This window comes from Ylistrum balloti, unplaced genomic scaffold (assembly GCF_031769215.1).
Source record: "Ylistrum balloti isolate Yb309-2 unplaced genomic scaffold, AGI_CSIRO_Ybal_v1 Utg370104, whole genome shotgun sequence".
NCBI classification, from domain to species: domain Eukaryota; kingdom Metazoa; phylum Mollusca; class Bivalvia; order Pectinida; family Pectinidae; genus Ylistrum; species Ylistrum balloti.
The window spans coordinates 293911-321172 of NW_026782129.1; the positions used below are offsets into that span (position 1 = coordinate 293911).

At 34.0% G+C, this 27262-nt stretch overlaps 1 protein-coding gene across 1 annotated transcript; it reads right to left on the bottom strand.

Annotated features, from left to right (window-relative positions):
• Positions 1–338: 338 nt before the first annotated feature.
• LOC132550081 (GTPase-activating protein and VPS9 domain-containing protein 1-like) lies at positions 339–26599 on the bottom strand. The gene is made up of 21 exons (XM_060214090.1): positions 25490–26599; positions 23213–23350; positions 22689–22866; positions 20552–20860; positions 19886–20167; positions 19401–19546; positions 18582–18686; positions 17888–17990; positions 16323–17476; positions 14773–14857; positions 13656–13679; positions 11618–11665; positions 11056–11133; positions 10638–10788; positions 10084–10404; positions 8930–9064; positions 8484–8607; positions 7109–7175; positions 6587–6701; positions 5888–6026; positions 339–5571 (listed from the first exon to the last, which is right to left on the bottom strand). Exons 1-21 carry the CDS (start codon positions 26591–26593, stop codon positions 5296–5298), a joined length of 5082 nt encoding a protein of 1693 aa, XP_060070073.1. The 5' UTR covers positions 26594–26599; the 3' UTR covers positions 339–5295.
• Between the last annotated feature and the right edge of the window lie 663 nt (positions 26600–27262).

Genomic DNA, 27262 nt, shown 5'->3' on the forward strand with positions numbered 1-27262 from the left:
AGTGCAAAATATTGCTGCTGTTTATAGCATCCACTCCCTTATTTACAAACTCAACTTTCATAAATTGGAGAGTTTGCTCCCGCCCCGGAGACCCCTGAGGTGAGGTGGGGTGGGGATCATATAATCTGTTTGATTCACTTTATCTAAGAAAAAATTTTGTCATTATTTACTTAAAAATGGTTCTTGGGCTTTTGAGAAGCCAAAATCGTAAATTGTACACTGATGCATGAAGACAGGCAGAAATCAATCACAACAAGTCACTTGAGACTTTGTCTCCAATACTAAACAACCTGGTCATGGATTACTCTATCAAAAAAACAAAAACAAAAAAAATCTGATTTTTTTTTAAGTTCAAACCGCCTTTATTTCCAACGAGCAACAATGACTTTTCTTCCGTAACAACATATCATCCTGAAACGATACTGCAACCCTATGCATTCCCATTAGGTCAACAACTCCTCTATCGGTAACATGTTTGCAAGCTACAACAGGCAATGTTACAACAACTTGTGTTTCCAAAGTATAGCTTGGAGTTTATGTTATAGCATGAAACCCAGGAATGCTTGGGTCAAGAATTCTCAACAAAAAATTGTACAAGAAAGGTGTACGGATTACACACACATATATGTCAGAATATCACCGTATATATAGTTAAATATGCAACATTACAATAATCAGTCACAGCATAAGAAATTGTATATAGATAGTTTGCAAATAAATTCATACACTTTGCAAGTGTTTTTACATGTTTTTTTCACATTTAGCATCTCCATTACAAATAGTAAGGAATTAATTTTAATTGTTTTTCAATATTTCTATCAGGTTTAGAGCAATTATTTCTCTTTCTTTCATATTTTTAAACATCACATTTGATAAGTAACATCATTAATTTTTCCTAACATTACAGTTCCCTGCAGTATGCAAGAATGGTATCCACCAAACAGTACCTTTAAATCGCCTTCCTAACAATCAAGATTTTCAAGATGTAACTAAAATAAATTCACCTATTTTACATAGTACATGCAAAGGAATTTGGTTTATAAACTAACTTTACATTATTAATGTGGCACTCCGTAAGCAACTGTTTATTAATCCCACTTTCCACAAGCAGGATATGTTGTAACAAAACAAAATTTGTCTTCATTAAATAATTACCCCATTTTCAATGTTATAACATCAGTTAAATAATGTTCATAATGACACATTTGATATAACTAATTGACTGAAGGATCCCAATTATTGTTATTGTGATATCATAACTTAATGAAGTCATATGCATTGTGACATCACCAAATGAAGATATATAGAGTGAGAAAATCATCAATACAGAATTTGTGTGCTATTTCATGACTGTTGCAACAGTATCTAAGAATGTTGCAACAGTATTTAAGTTATGTGATAAACAGAATCTTTAATTTTGTTTTCTGTAAATGTGAGATGCATGAAACTTGTCATGAATTGTTCATTATACTTTGACAGATGCACGGTGAAATGAATATTCTAACACTCATTTAACAAATCTTGTATGAAGTGAAACTCGGGCAAGATCCTCTATCACAAGCACAACTGCTTTAATGCTGTTTTACACATATTAATGAGGAAACAATCTTTTCTTGAGTTTCATCAGTATGTGCACTGGTGAAATACCCAAGCTCGCAAGTCTGACAGTTTCAGGACAATAACTCTATCAAAAGTACAAGAAGATATCAATACTGCCTAAAATTAATAAATGTCTGAGACTTCCTTACATATGGTGCATATGATATAGAGCTAGTATCACCATTGTAAAAACACCGCATACAGTCTTCAGAGCTAGTGGAATTATGGTGAACAGACAGTGATATACCGCAAAAATTATAATCATTCAAATCACTCACACTCATGGACATTGGAATTAAATCATTCAGTCCACCAGCAGCAGATTTCTGTTCAAATTTTCTTAAAGCTTTCACCTCAAATGAAGATTATTCAGCAAATATGATGAAATTTACAAATTTGGATGGAAACATGAAAAAGCATGTCACTGATCGATTGGAATGTTGTAGATCAAAGGATGAAATAAAAAGATTTCAGAAGAATAACTTAATGAATGGACATAATTTTCGAATGATCATTTCTTTTTTTCCCACTTTTGATCACATAAATGTCAAACAAGTTTAATGTGTAGTTAAATCTAAACTGAAAGCAGCACCAGTGAACAAGCCAGAAGAAGTAAAATGAATTCCATGGTAGTCAATATAAAAATTCCAATGTATTATTGCCTTCTCAAACAATATTATGCATTAAGAAAATGTAGAATTCTCACCTTTTGACAGCAATACACAAACTTGAGTACGCTCGTCAACATGGTTATGAAGAAGTTTACAGTCAATCATAATGTTTATTGCATTAAAAACACATTTTGAGGTTGGGCAACTTGTCCTTCATTGCTCATTTCATATTTTATTTAATGTTTTTTGAAAAAACATTGATTGATCTTCAAAACAGGCCTAAATAAGTTTCCTAAATCCACTTTGAAATATAAGTCTGCAAAACATTAAATGATTAAAAAAAGTCTGATTATGGTAACCTTTGGTCTCAGTCAAGGTTACCAAAACTGTTAAGTTTCATCATGTTTTGTCGGTATGAGGTCACTCAAAGAAAAAGGAAATAGACGACAGATGCCACATCATGGCATAAATCACACTCAGACAAGCTGGAATTCATAGAATGAGAGGACCGTGACAAAGGTTTTGTCAGTTTCATCAACCACATTTATATCATTAGCAAAGAAATAAGAATACCTATTAATACTTTTCTATGATGTTACATATTTTACACTATTACCATTTTTGATGTAAATTTTCTGTGATGATCACTGAAAAAATTTAAAAAGTTGAAAGCATAGTAATTGTATTTGTTTCTAGTGTATCTAAGTATTAAAAGGAAGCTAATTATTTACATTTACAGGTCACATTTGTTCATCTCTATATTTTTCTGACTTGTTTGTTTGGCTAAAGGAACAATAAATTGACAACACATTCAGATTGAGTGACTCAACATATAGGAGGGGTTGCAGTATCTCTGTGAAACAACTGAAGCACCCTCATTGATTAAAAGTACAATCTGATGGTCCTCAGTGGTTATCTATAGGCCAGGAAATAGTACATAGTAGTGAGTCAAATTTTTTAAGTAACCTAAGGATAAGCAGAATTTGGAAACGGAAATAGGACAATCTTAAAACATTTCTACTGTATAAACAGGGTTTTTGTATATCTTACACAATTAGTAGAACTTTAATGATGATATTTAATCACAGTAAAAAAAATCTACAATATGGGTAATGTTTCAAATCTGATAAAACTTGTTTACTGTATTAGTATGGCAATCAGTAAAATTATGACTAGCTAGACAGGATGTCCCACAAGATATATATTACACTGAAATATCTTTTCTTAACTTCAACCCAATCTCATTGTATTATTACTCATCTGTTGCATTTTATGCATGTCTCACACTACATTTATTTTGATTAAATGTCTGTAAAGAAAAATAATATTCAATGATTAAATTTAGGCAAAAGGTTATGTACTGCTCAATTCAGCAGATATTTCACATTTATGGCTATATATGTCGATAAAAAATCACTATACATCAATCAGTAAACAATATACAGAATGCATCAAGATATTTTATCACAAACCTTCCAATCTTCAACAAAGCACTTAATATATACAGTTGAGTATACCTCACTAATTAAATACAAGTTTTGTAAACAAATTGATAGGATGTAAATATATATATTGTATATAATGTACATATTAAATTAAATATAATTACTTATCTAATCATAATTAATGAATATAAATTCAGATTTAACCCAAGGAAATCAAATATTGATGACTTCAAACATGATAAAGGAGATATAAACAAAAGCTATGTACAAACATGAAATAGTGATAACACCATTGTAATACTGATATGAGGAGACATCGGCCCATGATGTCCTCTACGCAACTCTGCTGATGAAGAAGTGCCAGGGAACTTTTTACCTACATATATCACTTAAGCCAAGTCACATTTGAGCAAATTGTTATTGTCAAATAACTAAAAATCAATAGTTTTCCTTAAAACTGTTCGTATCACACTAATTATAAACTCAAAAATGATGTGTTTTTATTTTCGTTCAATAATGAGGGCATCAATATTTCCAATAAAAGAAAAAAAAAGATACACAGTCAATACAATGCAAACAAATTCACTATTATTGGTTCACCTGTTCTAATGTCAAAGATAGGAAATCAAATGTACAATTTAAAAACCGATTTCTGCATAAAAACAAAAGGGGAAACCAGTGTGATAAAGTTTAAGGTATAAATCTGTATTGGTGGAACATCTGAATACCTGTTTTTAATCATTACTTATGAGTTTCCTCTATTAAGTGTAAATAATATTCTTAACTTTTAACTTTGTCACCTCTACCACAAATTACTTACATTACTTATCAGGTTTTTTAATTTTTACCTTGCAACAACAAATCATAAACTTCAATGGGCTGACACAACATCCATTCTGTACTGATCACAGAGGTTTCCACTGAAGCTTTAGACATTGTAGTAGTTGGTCAGAACACACTCATATAACACAAATCCTATTTAGCAAAATATCAAATGTGAACAAGAGCTATCCGAGTAACACAACTACTGGACTCACTTCTATCCATAATTCAGATTCCTGCCTATTACTTCTGTTCAAATTATCAATAAAATCTATGGGTGATATCCCTAAACAAAAGCAAGAGTCCTGGAGAGGAATAGATGATTTACTGGAATAACTGTAAAACTACAATATTGACTGGAACGTTGTGATTTTAAAATTTCTTTCCTAAAAGCGAAAATAGCTAGACTAAGACAATGTCTACATAGGGACGGCATATTAAGTTGTGTCATCTTGGAACAAAACAAAGCCTTGTGTCCTCAATGTAGTGCTGACAAATTGCTTCTTTATCAAATAAAAAACTTCAATAAATTAAAAGCAGCTGTCATTTCCTACTAATAATGTTTTTAATAAACTACTGGAAAATTATATTACAATTTTTAAAAAAAAAAATGAAAAATATGCAAAACATCTGAACAGAAAAATAAATTTAAGAAGAAAAATTATTACCTGAAGTGAAGCTTGTGCATAAAGAACCCACGGATCTTGTTCAGAAAAAATCCACATAGATATTGATATTTAATAATTTACAAATTTATAACAGTGCATGGTCTATAGGATATGTGATGATACAAAGATAACAATTTAATAAATATAAAATTATTCTGAGGAGTATTCCATGTTTTTAATGAATTCTACAGCCGACGAGAACTGCATCCACCAATATTGTTCCTCACCAGATAGCCTGTCCCCATAGAAGCTGTTAACAAATTGTATTGTAGACAACATACAAGGGGGGTTGGCTTTGATCACAACATATATCATCACTGGCATGAAGTCATCGGCTGCAGGCACAGACTTCTCATTAGCCATACTTAACAAGTTCATAATGGTAGCAGCACATCTCTGTACACATTGCAGCTTGTCTTTTGGTGTCTGTAAGACGAAAATAATAAGCTTATGACATTTTGAGTTTAAACTGAGTATCTTAATAAGCTCATCTCTCATAATATTATTATAAACCCATCAAAATACACTGCTCTTCATTAAAGTCATAAACCAATGCTATGCCAATGACCCTGATGACCTTTTATGTGTTGACGTGCTGTTAAGACTGCAATAATCATAATAATTGTTCTAGGATAAGCCTAATTCTGAATCAGAATAAGTGGCAATATATTGAATCTAAAATATAAGTAAAATCCATGGATGTAGAGTTTTTGCATCTCTTTCAAATCTTCTTTGGCCATACCTTATATGCATTTAACATGTATATTTCCCTCTGAGCTGCTGTCCAGGGGCATTCAAAGTGATACATCCTCGGAATGCCAAGGTCCTTGTGTGTAGGTGTGATAACCTGGCTCAACATCTTGATATGTTTGTGCAGAATTCTAAAATAACCATGGATGAAATCAATACCAGTCAAACAAATCACAGAATGCTGATTTTATATTTAATCTTGGAAACCACTCACAATCAAAAAGAACGATCTCATAAATTTGATCTGCTGTCTAATTCCATTCATAAACCCTATACAATGAATTTTCTGAGATGAAAAACATAAAACAGAAATTCAATCTTTGAATTTTGAATCATCGAAAGCCTGTCAGTGATAACGGAAAAAATATTAAAGAGGTTTACCACTAGGGCTATACTTAAATTTGATAAAATCTATGAATTGGATTTAAATTCTATATTTAAGCCTAACAGTAGAACAGATAATATATAAATGATGTACCCACTTAAACTGCGTACTTTCTATATTTTGAAAACATATCATATATTCATTGTCAATTTTCAATATTTTTGCCTTCAAATACCAAGTAAATCTCTTAACACTGATCATGCATTAGTATATGAGCTAAAACAAAAAATATGCATTTATTTAAATGTTTCCCTCTAGGATATTAAGATACACATTGATAAGTGGTAAGTCCTGAAGTAAACTCACTGGTCCCGCATGATGTCCCCGTCTCCATTAGGAAACATGGCATGAGTGTAGATACGACTCATGATGTAACGTTCTATTACCACACGTGCATCCTCCATTTGACTGTCATTGGAAGCTGGATCAAAAACGTAAAACATCATTAATCTAGCTGTCACAGTAAGGAAATCTCAAGTATTCAAAGATCTGTTTATTGGTGTATAGCAATGAAAGACCTGCCTCCGCAGTTGCTTCAGAAATGTTTTCAAATTTTCCATTTGCAGCTAGTGTTTCAAAAACTTTTTCGAATTCAGGATTGCCCAGCCATCAAATTACTCATGGATTTTGACAGTAAAACCTTGACTACTGGTAATACTGACATAAAGTGTATTGAAAATTTTATGATGAAGAAATGTTTAGCTGACTGTTCTACATCAGAAATTATAAGCAAACTATGTGACACATGCTTACTCTGTCAAGTTACATAAAGGCTAAAAAACAATGACTTAGATAAAATCAAGTCCTTTTGGTATTATTGTATCTTACCTTGCCATATCTGGTCCTGGTTCATGTTCTGGTACAAATACTGCAGGAATTGTTCTACGAAGTCAGTCTGAAATGTCATATAGTAAACTTGTAATTTCTTGAAACATATCCCAATAATCAATTTCCTTATGATCTGACCTTATAATAATGTGTACACAGAAAAAACACACTTATCACGAAGCTCTAGGGATCAAGATAATCAGTTCATTATGTACACAGGTCATTATTGCATGATTGGTATAAAAAAATAAATAACAATGCGACTGCAGACAAAACTCTATTTGTTCAATTAACAACAGCAATTTCCCCACATACTGAATGATACACAATATCATGTCTCATTTGAACCAGCAAGTGTTAGATTTGAAGTCATTGTATCCAAGTTGTTTAACAAAACTGTCAGATTTTACCAATAAAATAGGCCTAGATAACAATATTTTGATCCCTTTTTTCTATAAACCATTGCTATAGAGCCTTTTCAAAAGTTTCATACATAGCAATCTGATGCCAATTCCTGCTCAGCGATGAATTTAGAGTCAAGTACTTTTTCAAAATTTCACTGTGGTTTCTCAAAATTGTACTGAGTGTTGATGCCAGGATTTCAAACTTGGCTGCAATTTCCCATTGCAGTGGTCCTATTGTCAACTTTGTTGATAATTTGATACTTAGTTTCAAGATTAATAGCCTTTTTCTTAGGAGATGGAGACAACAAATCCATTTCCAAACTAACAACATCTAAAACAGTATGTGCTAATCTATCGTATGACAAAAAGAGTAACTCCAAATTCTAAATGCAATAGAATACCTGAGGCATTTATAACAACAATTCCCTTTATTTATAATTACCTTACCTGTGTTTGGCACTTACATTGACACACATATTTATTATTGTATACATATGTATGATATATACTTTTGTGTCAGAGTTCTTACATCACTGTGGCCAGGACCACTATGTTATATGGTGACCAATTTGTATTGTTATTTACCTAAGAAGACCTAGAAGCTGCTTCATGATCGACATTTATTTGCTACGTGGAATCTGTTATACATTTCAAAATTTTCATACAAAGGATATGGTATCTGTCGGGAAATGAACAACACTAAGTTATAACCATCAATTTGCCATAAGAGAGTTTGTTATAAATATGTTTTACTGTATATCGATTTTGTGTAACAAACAGAAATGTTTATCGTTCAGGAAAATCTTGACACCTCTGAGTTAGGAAACATTCAACATGGAAAATTTTTTCTAAACATCCCAGCATGAAATTATTTGCTGTATTTGCAAAACATAACGTACCAAAGAAAAACAAAGGATATAGTCTTAACTTAAGTTATTGAAAACAACTAATGGTATTGCTTTTAAATTTACCTTTTCATCTGGTACACTTAACTTCTGGAAGTCTGATATGAATTTTATCACGCTTGTTTCCTTCTTTTCAATAAACATGCGGACAAGCACACTTGTTAGGTGCCGACTACACACGTCCTTATACCTGTAATATAAAATTTGTATCTTTGTTTCAAAACATTCTCACCTACATATCAAGTTGAATATAACACATTAATAACAGTGACAGCAATCACAAGCTGGAATCCTATGAATCCTGTCCTTTGGATCAAGACCTATCTATATGGACCTTAAAGTTGAGGGAATTTTTATTCATTTTCCCACCACAGTAGGACTTTCAGGAGAAGAAATGTTTATAAAAGACTGCACATTATTGATGTCACCAAGACAGTGATTATTTTTTTCTCCCATTTGCATTAAAGACAATGAAATTAAGATGTTAATGGTAAAATGAGTTTAAGATGTACCTGTTGACCCTGTTCAGAAGTCGTGTGACGTGTGACAGAGTGGACAGCAGACCCTGTCTACAGCGGATTAGGTAGGAAACATAGGCAGATCGACTATGGTATTCATCTTGCAGGGAACGCACCAGTTTCTTCAGACTGAAATATATACACAGAATGAGATATATACACTATATCATTTCATGGGTAATCGTTATGGTAGAATAAAGGACTAGTTGTCTTTTGTTGGAATATATATGCATATAATCAGCCTGCTATGTGGTTATTGTTCATTGGCTGTGCCAGTAAGAAATTGATTGTAATATTATAATATAGACAATAATGTTACATCATGAATTAAAAATGGCAGAGTAATGGTCGCTCCATTTAATTTTGTCCTCCACATTTTGTCTTTAAAATGTCAAAATGCAACTTCTCTGGGTTATGTGATAAAGAAGATGTAAAAACAGCTTTCTACTTAATATGATTTTATGAAATTCATGTGAAAGTTTTTTTTATTTTTGCTTGTCACACCTCACAAAAATGATAACTTCCAAATGAAAGGAAAACTCATTTAAGATCCTCAATTTATAACTCTGAAGAACAGGTAAGACAAAAATTCCACAGAAGTGGATGTGTTGCCTGCCCAGCTAGATTTCCGGAGATGAGTTTAATGGAACAATAGTCATAAATATTTGTTGTATTTATTCCATTTATATAATCTGTTTTGATCCCAATATTGCAAGAACAGGGACAACCGACCTGAAAAGCAATCTCAAACAAGCCTCTTTTGTCAAGAAACATTGTTTGAAGTTTGAGTCTAATTGTCCAAAGGAAACTCACGTTATCACACAAAACCAATTTTTTTTTACAGCTTCACTGACCTAGACCTTTGGCCTTTTGACCTGAAAAGCAATCTCACGCTAGTACCCTTGATAGGTTATTGTACAAAAACAAATTTCCTGTTTAAAGTAACAAGTGACTTTGACCTTTGACCTTCACACCTGAAAAACAATAACTAGCAAGCCCATATTACACATCAGTCATAAATTAATACTTTACTCGAATGGATTAGTGTTCCCTAACCAATGTTATCAAAAATGCCATTACAAATCCAAAACTTATGTTCAGAAAAAAAACCAACAGTTTGGCTCCATACATGTAAGAATTGGACCTACCCATCATTATCAAACATGCGAACACAGCGAATAGCCTCGTGAAGCTGAGCTATGAGGTCTTTGTTTTGCAGGTTGATTGCTTCAGCCAGCTGAGCACGCAGCAGCCTCACCAACTCATTGTCCCTCCTGTTGTTGTCTTCCCGTAATGACCCAGACACACCTCCATAGGTTAGGTCCAGTGGAGTGTACCCAACCTGGAATTCAGCAGAACTCAGCACAATTCGAAGTTTTCGTTTAGCATCAATGAATGCAAAGCAATTTTCTAGATTGCTTGGATCATAGTGAGGTGATTCTGTCATGTCTTCATCCCGAATAGAAAATCTGGAGAGAGAAAGAGACAATAATAATGTATGTAATATTGCTAAAAAGCATGTTCTGTTTAATACAATTAAACATTTCAAAGGAGATGGCTTTAATAGCTTTGTTTAAAACCCAGAAAATAACTTTTTTATTTTAAATCAATCTTTGACACAGAAACCTTTACAATCAGAAAATCACAGACTTGTTCCAAACCACATTTTGTATATCTTACTACCAAAAATAAAGCTACAAACCTCTTTTCTTTGATAGGGTTATTGCTAAATGCTACAGTTGATGGAACAGCATCTACTGAGCTTCCTGTGGCACCACCAGACTCATTATTCTGAGATGACAAAATTCCTTGTGGTTTTTTCCTGTATTTGGCCAAAATGTCATCTGTGCTCTCTAAAACGTAAACAAGTAATTTATTATCAACTCATTAAACCAAACTTTGCAAATGCATTGAGAATATTCCACTGTATTTCAATCCAGGTGTTGACGTCTCACATCAGAAGCAACATTTGTCTGACATGTTAACATAGTCAAGGAGTTTATGTCAATCACAGGCGTGGGTAAAGGGAAATAACTGCTGGTGATTTTTTTTTTTTTCTCTTAAAGAACTGCTTGACTGAAACCTTACAACAAGCGTAATGGAAGAACTCTTGTACTTACCATCTTTGAAACTGTTATCAAGTGAAGTCTTGGACCCATCACTATGTCCGTTACTGACCAAGGAACTGTTCAAGTCATCTAATAAGACAAGATAATACAATTAATTAATTTCTTCAGACAGATTCAAAGTACAGCTACCGACACCATTTTGCAGATCTACATATTTCAGTATATTTAACAAATGAATTGTTAAAGAATAATACATTTCTGGACTCTAATATAACTTCCAGAATTGAAAGTTTAGACATTAAAACACATAGCAGACAGAGAGAATATCATAACTACTACATAAAGTCACGAGGGGTGAAAATTGTCCTAAAATTTGTCCTGATAAAGCCTCACCCTTAGCGACAAAACTAGTCCACCAGAATAAATCACCCACTAATCTGTGACACTTGGGTATGTTGCGATTGAATCTACCTTTATTAATTAAGTCTCAAAGTGACATAATAATGATCATTAACTTCATTTACAAACTTAAAGGATGATGATTTGGCCAAGTCAACACTATGATAGAGTATATCATGAATCAAACTTAGTAACATTAGACAATTATACTAACTTGGATCATCTCGGGATAACTCATGCTTGTTGCCTTTTCTCTTTATACCTGGAAGATAAATAAATGGTGTTAACAGAAGAAATATTGATATTATAAAATTGATAATTTAATTTATGTAGTCAGTCTATATACTTATATAATACCTATCCTTCAAAAATTAAGGATTTAATGTTGAACCTTGCAGGGGTCAAACATATGTCAAAAATGTATAAGAATGGTCATAGTTGTTGTGGTTTAGCTAGAAATTATTTTCTATTACAATGGTTAAAGACTGAGACAGGTAGAGGCCAGGACTTTCTGCCACTTGTGCCAGTTTTCAGGACTGAGCATCATTCTCATCTCAGTTGTACAACAACTTGAAAATTAAAAATTAGTGAACAATGGATAAAACACACAATAAAGAATTTATAGGAACTTGCCAATTCAAAGTACATATATTCAATATTTTTATACCTTGATTGTCATGAATACCAACTGAACTAGGATACGTTTTTTTATCATTGTGATATTCTCTAAAAAGTAATCCATTTTGTCAAAGAAAATGCACTGTGACATTATCATGACAAATATTTACTAATTTCTGACTTTAATAAAGAACATCAAATACAGTAGATCTCTACCATATCTATTATTATACCAGTACTTTTTTTGTAAAAATTCAAACAGAACTAGTAAAACCAAAATTATAGATGTTGATCCCTTAAACTTATAACAATTAATTAATGATTATGTATTTACTTTTTTTTTACAAAACAGAAAAAAGTTCCAATAATAAAAGGTAAGTTTAATTCATGCAAAATTAAGTTTCAAGACACAAACATGACACATAGAAGAATTATGTTTGAACTGGACTCACTGTTATGATAGGTAAAGCCTGGAAAAAACTTCCAATCAAATGTTCTATACAACAGTGATTTATGTGGTAAAAAATAGGTAGGAATTCATAAGGGATGACAAACACGTCATACAAATAAAAAGTTTACAGTGAATGTATCAAGCAGGCCCTACACATGTAAACACATAAGGACACCAACCGTGTGCTATAAAACAATTTCTATTCTACTTAGTTGTGAAACAAAATACTTTGTACTCATATCGTGAGAAAAGTAAGAAAAATGTTTACCTCCACCACCTTAAACAAATTTTCAGTGATGTACCTATCCATGGGTTTCTTTACATATATCATTCAGTATACCTGATCTGAACATCATTAGATCCAAAAGCTTAATTACAGGGCATTGACACTATAAACACAGCTTTTCCTACAATTGGATATTAGCTAATTATCAACCAGTTATCAAAGAGAAGTTTTTCAAATACATGTAAATCCTTTCTAGTTTTTAAACTAAAATCAGGGTTTTTCCCAGACTCTTCAAAACCCACATTCTGACCCCTTATTATACACTAAATCATTTATGATTGTAGTCTCTTATTATACACTAAATCATTTATAATTGTAGTCAATGTACCCCTAAATTATATGAATTTGAGGGTCACAGGGAAAACCCTGAATATGTATTTAACAGATATAGATGTTAGGGACATGTTTGTTTTAGGGTTAACAGCTATAATGGCAGTTAGCACTTGCTATCCTTGTTTATTCTTATCAGCATCTGTTTTGATGATACTCTGTTGCATATGTACATTTTTTGATTCACTGCAATGTGTAGCTTATCATTATCAGTGACACTAATCTCACTACAATATCAGAAGTATGGTACTTTGAAGTGATATTAATATAATGGAGACATCTAGGAGTTCTGACTGTAGGTTGTTTATAATGCTGCCAGACAGAATGAGACTATATTCTAAGGATTGGTTTTTAATTTGTAAGACAGCAGGTAAAATATTTTTCCATACGTGTATTTTAGGTATGGCGGTAATTCTAAGAATAAATCATACTTGTCTTTATTCAAAATAACAACATAAGTATCATTAAAGGTCTACATCTGTTAACTAAGTACTTCAAGCTCCATGCGGGGATAATAAAAACTACCGTAAACGGGTCTTACAGTACGTGTACCAGACAGAGAATTACCTTCCACGCCATACACTGAGCGCACTGTACAGGAAAAACATGTACAAAAAATTATTGAAAACCTCAATGTAATATATACAATAAGGACACTGATAGAGGTGAACGTAAAATCTAAGCGATTTCATGTTGATTTTGATACCTTTCATTTGTTTAAAGGTTATAACATAAAGATAAAAATAACAGTAACTAGAATTTGGTTTATCGTGTCTATCTTAAAGGGTGAAACATACATCAATAGACCTCCTATTGCTACTACTTACACATTTTATGTGCAAAACCAAATTGAAAATATCAATTTTATTACATTTAGTTTTAATCTATACTTTCCTGTACATATCACCTAAACTTAAAACACTTTTCATGCATACAGTTTAACATTGCATATATTTCCTTTATCAATATCATATCCGTGTAAATTTTAGATTATTTTCAAAGATCAAAATTTGCACAATTTTCTTTTTAAACCATCAAATTTTATTTTATTGCAATCAGGATGTAAAAAGACGTCATATATAAACATGTCTCATTTTTTACAGATTTAATTTCTATTATCATTAAATGTTATCCTTATGAAAATAACCATCTATACTATAATGTAATTTGCAATTCTTAATCTCGACCAATCACACTGCTTCTATTTAACAAAGAAACAAAGTAAATATCAGTAAAGACTTAGATATCACAGGGACAAGGATTGAGACTACGTATTTTAAGTTTACATGCAAAGAAAATACTTAAACAAACTGTTATATTTACATTTTTTGCAATGTGTCTTCCCTAAGTAAATATAACAACAATAGATAAAATTATAGGAATGAAATGGACTTTTTAGTTATTCACATTCATTAGGATATTAAATTAAATTCAAAGGAGTGACATTATTTTATATTCATTACCATTATCATGTCCAGTTTCATGTGCATACAAACCTTACAAAATCTATACAAAACACTGCACAAATCATACTGTACTTAAGTCATTCTCTTATGTACTGTTATCAGTGCTGGACCATCTTTCCCAGTCAAAGGATGGAATCCTGTAAAAATTCAATACCTCCCAATTGCTTTGTTTATGAACAGAACAACATGAATCAATGAATACTATATACATTACATACCTTTGTTAATTTTTTCTTTAAAAGATTTGAAAAATCCTTTTTTCTTGTCTGGACTTTTGTCGTCTTGATCTTCATCTCCGTTTTCCTGTAAAAATAACCAGATATTAGTCATGCTTTCTTTTACGAACAGACAGAGGTATCAGTCATGCCTTCACTAACAAGATGCTCATAGGGCCAGTATTGACCACCTGATTTAGTTTGCTGAAAATAACCAATCTAAACTAAAGGAAAAGAAGGATTATGAAGAATTTGCTGTATTTCCAATATTTGGCCCTGCCCTAGAGGGCCAAGACCCAATGTTTATACAAAATCTAAGAATGTTTAACTAACATGCTAACAATGAAGGTATCAGACTAAATTTGGACAAATTCCAATCATTCCCTCAGGAAGAAAAGAATTTTAAATACTTGCTCAATTTCCCTCATTGGGCCCTGCCCCTCCTTCCCCAGGGGGTTGAAACCAATCATTTATGCAAAAATGATTACCCTTCGCCCAAAAATGCTTAACATGCTAACAACCAATGGAGTCAGATACCTAATGCTTGCCTATACTAACAACCAAAGATTCCCGTCACCTGATGCTTGCCTGTACCTATAACCAAAGAGTCTAGTCACCTAATCCTTGCCTATACCTACGACCAGATTCCCGTCACCTGATGCTTGCCTGTACCTATAACCAAAGAGTCTAGTCACCTAATCCTTGCCTACACCTATGACCAGATTCCCATCACCTGATGCTTGCCTGTACCTATAACCAAAGATTCCCGTCACCTGATGCTTGCCTGTACCTATAACCAAAGATTCCCGTCACCTGATGCTTGCCTGTACCTATAACCAAAGATTCTAGTCACCTGATATTTGCCTGCATCCACAATCGACTCAAGTTACCTAACGCTTGCCTACACAAACAACCATAGATGTCAGTCACCAAATGCTTGCCTGAACTAACCACCAAAGACGCTAGTCATCTAATACTTACTTGCCTTACACTATCAACCACAAATAAATGTCAGTCACGAAATGCACGGCTGCGCTAACAACCTACTTGCCTGAACCGACACTCACAAATGTCAGTCACCTTATGTTTGCCTGCATCAACAAAACTGTCAGTCACCTATTACTTGCCTGCACTAAAAGCTGAGATTTTACTTACAGTTATCAAAAATGTATACAAAGAACACAAACATCATCAAATTGTTCAAATGAAGTAAACTGTAATTATAACATATCACTTCAATTGATTTTCACTAAAAACTGTTCGTTTTCATGTTTATTTCATACTTTAGTCTGTAACAGAAGCTAGGGAATATCTTGATGTTCTTCAAATGAAGAAATATCCTCAAACTTCGTGACACTTTTCAAATTTTTCCAAATCTAGATGTGCTCTCAGAATCATCACTTTCTTTTAAAGTGACATATGATTACAAAAAATCTGTAAACTTGTACATGTAGATGTTGTGGGTTGCTTAACAAATGTGCCATGAACAGATAAATCAATACAGATGCAGATATACAGGATGATAATTCAAGTTATTAGCTCTGTTTAATTACCTTTTCTTCTGACCTCTGTGACATGTTGTCGAAGCTGGCTGAGCGAGAAGACTTGGTGAAAGGAGCTCCATCACTTGTGTTTTCTGACTCTGAGGAGTGAGAGCTTGTCACACTTCCTCGCCTTTTCTCCATCCTGTCATCCTCCACCTCCTTACCATTCAGTGAGATGCTACCACCACTGGTTGATGATGGTGATAGAATTTCAGAAACACCTGTATTAGATATTCTCCTGGGCACTGGGATTTTCAAGTCTTTGTTAGCTGCCTGGGATGAAGCAGCATCACTTTGATCAGCAAACTGTATTAGCGGCTCGGTGTCCATCTTTTTATCGTCATTATTGATGCTTGAGAGAGAGTCCATCATCTCCTTAGAGGAGGCACTACAGTGACTCACATCATCGAGTAAATCTCCTGAATCATTGTCACCACTTACCACTGGATCAAACATACTCAGTGCAGCAGATAGTCTACGTGTGTCCACCAGTGTTGTATTTTGTTGCTCTGACAGCTTCACATTTCCTGTTTGTTCTGCTAGTATGTCCAAGTCTGTTTGACTATTATTTGAACTTAGTGACTCGGTGTTATTTGCAGCATATGATGCTTGTTCAGAATGAGGACCAGCCCATGACAAAACTTGTTTTTGTGAAGGTCTGACAGGCCCAAATCCTGTCAGGTCTAAACCACCCTGTTGCTGCTGCTGTTGTGAGGGTCCAAACCCTGCAAATGTGGCCCTCTGCTTTTCCTTGGGTTTGGCACCATTGTACACAGGATTCCTAAAGGACAGCGAGTCAAATGCACAGGTTGAGTGAGCACGGTCAGAAGAGTGACTAGAGGACTTGGAGTCTGGCACAGACAGATAATTTGACTGTTTAGTGTGAGCCAATTTAGACGAGTGCCCTCGACCCTGTTTAACAGGAACATTCAGTTTATTGTGGTCAAAGTGTGAACTGGTACTCAATCTCAAGGGCATGACTGGTACACCAGGGTCATTATCCTCAAACACACTGTCTGAAGGGGTACTGTTGGACTTTGCAAAAGGATTCTTTTTCCCCCTGGGACGGGGCTGGTTACTGGGAGTGTAGCTAGCAGCAGAGGAGGCTCCACCTACAGCCCCAATAGGATCTAAGTGGTGGTCCTCTGTAGGGCTCTGATGGCCTGCAACATACAGTTTATAAATATTAATCCCTTCAGGGCTAACTTTGTATAACCCAAAACAATGCTTCACGTGCAGAGAGGTAGAAGTTTATCTAAACAGTCATAAATCAAATACAAAACAATGTTTTCCTGCTGATTCAACCATTTCTAATAAGTATTATTATTGAATTTTATAAAAGAAATTAAAATGCATTATGAAAGGATATATCTATGTTCTTGGCAGTAATCATGAACTTTGGGCCTTGTTAAACATGAATTGTGTTTTCCTTATTCCTTGTAATTTCTTGTATTCCTTGTAATTTCTGTCTTCTTGTTAACTTGGTCAACATCACGACACTTTCATGGTTTTCCCCACCTACTACAATGTATTACAACAAGTTTGGATAGTGTAATGCCAGTTGGAATAAATACCAGAGGCAAGAGGAGTATCTTCATTTCCAACAGTGTCCTGAATCTCTGGTAAACTCTGTTCGCCGGAGATAGAAGCAAGATCTGTGACACTCCCAACATCATCCTGTCATCAATCAAAGAAATCATAAAACTAGACCTTCAAAACACTTCAACAAAATATTGTTTGCTTATCTTCAACTTTTAGTTTGCTTATCTTTTAGTGCATTGCCTTCTCAAAAATTCTAGCTTCTAACTATTACATATTAATATAATATCAGTAAATTTAGCCTGTTAAATGAAAGGCAGAAATAAAATGGTAACAATAAATTTTATTACAAATCCAACTTTTTCATTGTATAGCCTCCATATCAACCACTTTGTATTACAAATCAAAAGAAACCCTCCAGAAAATGATGATATAACCTACATTGTTCATTTGAATGTTAAAGTTTTATGATTACAACATTTATTAATTTTTTTCTAAAGATAATGATGTTTAAATGTCAATTTCTTACAAACACTTTTCAGAGAAGTATGCTATTGTGCAGCACTGACAGTGTCTGCAATGGGTTCATTATTATTAATAATAAAATAAAAAACAATTTTCAATTCTTTAAAGAATTTTGTTTATGTCTACTAGTAAGAAGATAGGAAAATTGAAAAAGGCTCAAAAAAGGGCATTATTTTTCATATGAACAGTATATTTGAAGTTAACCTGATCAAATTCTGAGAGTATCTCCGCCTGTTTTTCTTCAGTGTCACTGCCTAGGACGTCTGTACTCCAAGCATCACTGGCGGTCTCTGATACTTCAGACACAATCTAAATCAAACAGTAAAACACAAATGATGTTTTTAGACTTAAGAGTTCTCAACTGTCTGCTATTCAACGAGTTACACACAAAGATGAGTTGTAAACTGTCTGCTATCTAAGATGTTACCCAAAAAGACGAGTTGTCAACTGTCTGCTATTTAATGGGTTACTCACAAAGATGAGTTGTTAACTGTCTGCTATCTAAGATATTACCCAAAAAGACGAGTTATCAATTGCATGCTAGTTAACAGGTTACTCAAAAGAACCATAATCCAATTACAAAAATCTGTAAGCAAACAGAGCCTTCCTTGAACATGCATTTATTCCACAGGAAACCCTTAATGACCCTACAAACTATCCATCAAGAAGCAAGTGAACAGGAATCTAACTAAATTTAACAGTGGGAAATAACATCATGCAGTGTTGCATTGGCTTAATTTGCCTATTAAGTAATGAAATAAAGAGGGCCATGGCCCTTAACAGTCATCTGACAATCGATAAATGAATGGACAAACCAAAGAATTTGCAGATGGTGGTCTGACAAATCTGTTGAATTCCCATCATGATATTTCAGACCACATTTGGTATAAATCCATTCAAGCATTAAGAAAGAATAGCATTCAGGTATAACCAATTCAATGAAGCTTGTTGATTATACTTAATGATAGTAATAATTCATTCAAATCTACATAAATGTTAGGGAATAACTGGTTAAGGTCTTACATCATTCCTAGCCAGCAGACTCTGTCGTACCATCTCCTCACGGATCTCCTCCAAACGATCAAACTGGTTTTGTTCTGGAGGCTCTGAGTCACTAGCAAGAACATCAGTGCTCCATGTATCACTCACTGTCGACTTTGTCTCATCTCCTTCAATATAAACACATTACATATAGTAACTAATACAGTGGTGGACACATTCTCTGTTTTGTATGTCCTCTCTCACTTAACACCATGTCTATGTCATCTGAATACTGAAAGTCATAAGTTTACTGGACAGAAACATAACTTGCCTGTATACAACATCAATATCAGAAGTGGAAAACATTTTTTTTTCAATACCTGGAAATATATTTATTAAATCATACCCTTGCTCAGGTATTTTTTTTTACTAATCTGTAAGTGATTACACAAACGAGGTAATAAAAACTCATTTATATCATACCAGTAAGGATAAATAATAAAACATCACAATCACAAGATACATACGCTCTAATTCAAATTTCCCAAAACGATCAGTAACATCCACCCTGTTTGACTTCTGCACAGTTTCTGGTAAAGCTGGAGCTGGTGCTTCCTGTTCTTGTTCACTCTCTGCTTGGGAGAGGGGTGTGTCCCGCCCACTGATATTAGGGGTGCCACGCCCACTCACATTAGCAGAGATCATGTCGGAGAAGTTATCATTGTCATCATCATTTTCCATATCCACAGAGCCAACAGAATGACTGGAGGCAGCTTCTGATATAGCCTCCTGGATATCACTTGTGTTTCCTGAAATGATAACATTTTATGTGAAAGCAATTCTTGCTGCGAGTTCTTCCTTAAATTTCATTTCATTATATATAATGAAAACCATACTTGGAAATTGCAATAAAGCCTTGACTAATCACTTCATATCTGGATATGGAATACAAAATAAGATAAATTAGAAACAGGTATCAGAAGTTAAATTCATACGAAAATATAAATATTACATATATTGTAGCCTCTTGGCATGGAATATGTTAAAGCAAAGCTCTAGAAATAAAAGAATATGTTTGTAGAATATTTGAAAAAATCAACATTTCTCTTCAAAATGAAGCTGTGGTAAAATGGTCAAAATGCAAATACACATAAATTAGTGTATCAGTTGACTTTCCTATCACTACAGCCTACCTATTGATTCCTGATCTTGGGAAAGCGAGAAACGAGTACGTTTTTCATGGATCTCCACTGGTGGACCATCTCCAGTAAAAAGATTAGTTGGTGTTTGATACTTCACTTTCCGGCGCTTGTTCTCTTGTTCCCATGACAATACCTTGTTTTCTGTCAACATGCCAGGACAGTCTATTTCTGTTCCTAGGGAAAGAATTAGTACATCCTCTGCCTCCTTTCCTGCTGATGAGTCTGAGTCCCCTGGCTGGGGTGATGGAGCATCTTCATTGTTACCACTGCCAGGGGTGAGAGCCAGCTTCTTTTTGGGACCTTTTTAAGTAATCATAGCAAAAATTTATTATTGTAAGTGAATAGCCAAGTTCACTTTTTGAAGTCAGAACTCCACATTGATCCAAAATACCTTCAATAAATCATCCTCTCAATTCCTTAAGGAGACATATTGAAAATTAGTTATAGAGCAAATAAACTAAGACCATGAAGAATGGTAAAAAAAATGTTCAAAAGTTGTGTTTATTGTGTAAGAGAACTATTTCTACCACAAGAGATGTGTGTTATTCACCAGGAAAGGCATCATTTAATCATTTCAACTAAACTACTGCAGGCATTGGTAGCAGTGTGGGCATATCCATGAACGTCAGTCACTCTAATGTAGTGTTGTTTATTTATCCCACATTCTAGTGTTTATGTCATGCAAGGGAAATCAAAAGGGGCCATGGAGGCTTACATATCTACGGAAAATTATTGCTTAAATAGTTGTTCAATAGGACCTGTTTTTGTAATATATGTTATGTCCCTCCAGTTTAAAACAACTAGTAATTATTACATCTGTTGTGTGAAAATCTTTTTACTACACATGGAATTATGTGTGAATTTGTTTTGATTGGCTGACCATGAAATCAGAACAGAAAGGGGGTGGGGTGGGGGGGGGGAGTTGTAACTGAAAATAACCTAGCTCCACCGAAATAAATACCATATACAATGACCATTTGTAGTGTAACCTCTAATTCTGAGTAAACTTGGCTTTTCTTGTGTGGTAATCAACAGAATGCCTACTATATTCCCATTTGTGCAATTCTAGACAGAGATCTGGTTGCCTAAATTCTCTAGTACTCGGCATACATCATCACTTCCATAGGTCATTTCTTATCACTTTATTAGTACATGTAACAGCAAAAGATATATTAAGATGTATTTTACTACAATGGTCAAACAACATAAAGTAAGCATTCTTCTTGCATGTTGGGCAAATCACAAAGTGGAATAGAATAAGACTACCCAGACAAAACTGATATGATTGAGCAGGTGACCCTGATACCTTTTGTGTATTAAACCCAAAGGTGAAAGGTCAGCATGTTATTCACTGTAATTACTCTATCAGTAAAAGTTCCATGGACTGCTCAATTTGTTGTTTGCTGGGTGTATTTCCTCTCACTTTCCTTACGAACAGCACTAGTTATTTTGAGGTGACTGTTCCATGAAGTAGCTGGTAACTATCTTGCTAAACACATGGGAAGCATGTTGCATGCCATCCAGATCAATTGGAATATATTATCTTGCCCATGGATACAACCACAACAGTACATACTAAACCATTTCCCAACTTCCTAAGGAACATCAAAACTATATCTGATCCTCAACTGAGGTTTCCTTACTAAACAATCTACCCACTGAGATAGTGCAGCCTTTACTGCTTGAATTTAGGTAATTCTACAGGCAAGCTGAAATAATCAACTAGCACTGCACTTTGACACAAAATATAAAGACTTTAAATTATGAAGTCAAATAAGTTACTCTATTGTAAATACATTAATGGAATTTCTTTCCCTGGCACAGATATTATGTTAATCGAGACTTGTTTTAAGTGGTAAGGAGTTGTGTTGACTCAAATATATTTCAACTGGACTTACTGAGGAGAAATTTTTGAGCTTATGAGGAATTGTATGTAGACAGTGTTGTTTTGACTCAAGGGTATGTTGTGTGTGCTTGATCAGGAGTTGTACATGGTGAGGGTTGCTTTAACTAAAGGGTATATCGACATGGACTTTAAGGACGTTAAAAGTGCACAGGTGTGCTAAGACTCAAGTCAATTACAAAATATATTTGATACATTGTAAGGGAGGGTGGTTTTCATGCTAACCTTTGAAGAGTTTTTTCTGACTTGACGGTGTATCTGGAGGGGTCTGTGAGGGTGTACTGATGAGACTATTGGTACTGGTGTTGAGGTTGGCCGGTAGGCCCTGAAGCAGATCCTCCAGCTGTTTATGTTCAGACACACTTTCATCCACTATGGGCAGCACAGAGCGCAGAAAACAAACCTGAAGGATCAAACACATCCATCTCAAAACAACTACATTCAAACATGTTTTAATAATATCAGTAAAAGTAATTAAAATATGTACACATGCATATGTTCAAGTGTGAATTTGAATCATCACCCATAAATTTTCCAAACTAAGTATTTTTCACATGTAAAAAGATTGTTTGCTATATACATATCAAAACTAAGCCGTTCACATGGCATTTCAATTTTGTTCTCAGATTCGTTTGATTTAATGAAATCAAAAACTGGTAAAAATTATTTGAATTTCAGTTATAAAAAGGTCCCTTCTGTAACTGTCCTATATAGATGTATGGACAATCACAAAGTTATTGAACACGTACCACCATATTGAGCTGGGGTAAGGTGATGAGTACAGAGGAGCGAGTCAGATTATGGGTGTGGCCGAGTCCTGCCCCTGTCCCAGGCAGCTCTGTACCTATACCATGTATTAATGCATCCAGCAATCCTGACACACAACCCTGCAAGTTTACAGATTAGAAAACTATTGTTAAAGTTAGCATGTATCAATTTAAAGAATTACCATAATTGGGATTAATATTGTGCAATGTCTTCTGAATTCACTGAACTTTATAAGCTATACTGAATACCTGGTATGTTTCAAAATTCAACATCAATGCTCAAGAAACAGGAGACACTTTCAGCCTCTTTTTTGTCAGTTCTGAGGACCAAATGCAGGAACGTTCATAATGATTTGTTAAGTCAAGTTCTTCAATCTAAATATAGATATTACCAAGGTAATACCTGCTTGTCATATCCATTTCAATGTGTAATTATGCACTACTGATAAAAGTGTCAGTTCTCTGCATCTTTATCTTGTGTGCTGAAGTTTTTAGCAATTTGTTTAATGAAAAAACAGTAGTATAAAACGAGTTGAAACAAAACATTTTGAGATTCTGACATCCCAATATGCAGACAACACTTTTCTGGCTTTTTAGATGGATCAGATAAATCACTCCATAAAACGTTTAAGAGAATAACATATTTCTGAAAATATATCTGGTTTTAAAACAAATGTAGATAAAACAGAAATAATTTGGATTGGAAGTATGAAATATAGCAATGGTACCATGCTTCCAGAATTTAATTTTCAATTGGGGAAAAGCTGAATTTACACTACTTGGAATTGAATTTGATGTGGACTAAATTAACATTCCTAAAATATGTCTTTGAGCATTCATATCATTAAGTCATTGATGATATCCCAATCTAACCACTTATTCATATCTCTTCCAAAATCCATGTGAAAAGGTGATAAAAGAAATTGATATGTTATTGTTTTAATTTTTATGGAATAGTAAAACTGACAAAGTGAAAAGAAACATTGTTGTTCAGGATTTTTGTAAGGGTGGCTTGAAAATGTTTTAATTCAAATGCTTTCATAAACTGTTTTAAATTAGGAAGGATAAGAAGATTATAAAGCACTGAAAGTAAATGGAAATATATTTTAAAGAAGAATATAGATATTGATCTTTTATCAAATATTGGTGGTGAATATGTATTAAAATGTAATAGCTTTTGTACTAATAATTTTTGGAAGGAAGTTTTCATTGCCTGGTACAAAGTAAATAAATCCAGTGAAATAAAAGAATTACAAAAAAGATCATTCTTGGCAAGATAAAGATATCAGTGTCGCAGGTAAACCTATTTTCTACAAGTCATTGCATAGAACAGGAATGCATATGATTGCTGATCTCCTAAAGGATTCAGAAAATATTTCTTTCTTAACATTTGAATAACTTTCACAAAAATATCACTTGCGTATATATTTTCTTAAGGTCCAAGGACTAATATCTGTAGTTTACAATAGTCTGTTTGACCTTTTACCTCAAGATATCCTCCCAATTATTCACCCGTTCCTACCACAGAATATACAGACTTTTCTACACAGTATCAATGATCCCAAATTATTTCACAACATTTTTACTTCAGTCACTGGTCAATTAAAATGGAAAGAACAGATCTTATTCCCCACAGAGGAATGGTATAAAATACAAAAAATTCCACATATAGTTACATAAAATACTGAACTTCAATGGCTTCAATATCTCATATCTCATCATATCCTAACCACAAACTCCCAGTTATACAAATTACTCAAGCTCTTTCTTACCTTGTCCTCTTATATATAAAACATCAATAATATAAGTAGCAAAACATCACAAAACACAAGAAAAGCGACCTTTCTTCAGTTATAATTCATGCATTCATTATCGTAGGGGTGTATTGTATTGTATTCAATCAGCACAGAACCAGTAGACAGTAAACCCTACCCTCACACCCCAAAAATTTGTGCACTCAAATGTAAACTTACATAACAAAGGTGCATTATTTGAGACTTTTCACACAAAGAATCTTTAGAGATTTTACCTTTTTTGATACAATCTGCCAACTGAGAAAATAAAAGTTGAATTCAAGAAAAAGTTAAATTTTTATTTGAGAATGCGGTCTACAACTGAACCCTAAAGACACTTCACAAAATCCCTGTATTGTTTAAAAAACCTTACATACATGTGCAGATAATAAAAGGTATAACGGCTCCAACAATCTCAAACAAGTATTAGATGATACACATGTACAGATAATGAGATAAACATTACCTTCTCAAACCTTTCATAGAGATCTGTGACTCTTGAACCCTCTTCCCATTGTGAAACTGCCAGCACCTGTATGATCTGTGCAATCTGCATCAAGTTGTGTCTAGCGATATGACTGATGTGTATGTCCGAGGTGATACCATGGGGATCAGGGTCACAAATAGCAGGACATATGAACAAAGAGAAAACAAGGTCAGCACAAACTGCCTGAACCTTTTCTCTTGAAAGTTTACCAGCCTTCGTTAGAATGTGATAAATCTGTGATACTAACCATCCAAGTCCTGCTGGAAAACAATGGATATTGTTCTTGAGTGAATTTATAAATCTATTTGTTAGTACTACCAATTTGTCAACAATGAATATCCTGTATTCTTGAAACCTCTTATTATAATCTTCTGTCCCTGGTTCACCAAATCTTTTAACACGTTCCTGTGGTGGAAACCGAACAAGGGCTTTCTGTGGATCTATATCATAAAACCATTCATCCTCCATCAACAAACGCATAACAGGATCATGAAGAGCAGCCGTAAGAAACAGTTTGGCAGAAAACAATGAGTCTAAGACCAGCTTATACATAACACTAAAAGCACAGGATCCTTTGCGAAGTAGCCGTCGAGGGTCATCATTTGTAGCTAACTGAAGCTCTGCTAATGTGGTCATCATCTGGAGAGCTATCTGTTCATCCTCCAGGAGGAGACAATTGCCACACACAGAAGACACGAGCAGAGGTACCACTTTGAGTGTGTACTCATTGCTGGATTTCTCTCCTGTCTCTACACAGTGTGCCAAAAGACTGGAATTTTCTCGTAAGAATTTAAGAAATTCTCCATATTTAGAATCATGATAACTAAGATGTTTGTAACTGTCCACAAAGTTTGTCCACTGTAAATGATTTGCTCTACGACAACATTCTTTGGGTGCCACATTCTGAGGAGAAAAGATGAGACTGTCAAGACATGCCTTTTGTTCTCTTGTAACCCATGATTCATGGTAAAGTTCCTCAGCAACACGCTTTACTTCATCAAACAACTTCTGCAGCTGGGTTCGCTCAGAGGTCACAAACAATTGTTCTTGCTTCAGGTGGCGAGCAAGTTCCAGCAACTCCATGGCAAAGCTTAAGTTCAGCTAAACAATCCAGGTCACTTCCAGTATTGTCTGTAAGTATAAAATTTACACATTTAACACACCATGCCAAATGTAAGGAAAGCTATGCTAGATTTCAGGGTTTCTTGTTCACTATTCAAATCTGCAGTCATTTGTAAACCTGTTTTAATCAGTCACACATGAATTCACTTTAACAACAGTTGTCTATATTAGTCTGTGTATGCTAATGATACAGGTTTATCTACTCTAGCTGAATGACAGATTTCTTTTTTACAATCTGACAAATAGCAACTTTCAGGTCATATGCATGTATCATGATATCAAGGCAAGTCACTGAGTAAAAACCTACATGTTAAGCACCATCTCCAGCATGAAAACATATTCAGCATGAGACCATTATAATAAGTTACACATTGTCATCTTCATGATACTGTATCACTTGTTTTCTTTATACATGTACTCCATGTTTGATCAATGTAATTGTCATAAACAGGAAATGATATTAAAAAATACTTTATCAATTGTCACTTCATCCTGGATTTAATTTCCATGAAATCTCACAATCTTTTATTTATACTTGTCATTGTATTTCTTGTTGTGGTTAATGTAAATGCTATACTACAACAGATCCATGCTTAAATCACCAATTTATGCAGATATTGATAAGATATT

Bases quoted from the DNA above. Each gene is read 5' to 3' on its own strand.
- LOC132550081 (XM_060214090.1), bottom strand. From the start codon at position 26,593: ATGGAGTTGCTGGAACTTGCTCGCCACCTGAAGCAAGAACAATTGTTT. The intron at 10,789-11,055 runs GTAAGTACAAGA...TTTACGTTTTAG, and splicing joins TGATAACAGTTTCAAAGATG to AGAGCACAGATGACATTTTG. The intron at 10,405-10,637 runs GTTTGTAGCTTT...TTCTCTCTCCAG, and splicing joins AACCCTATCAAAGAAAAGAG to ATTTTCTATTCGGGATGAAG.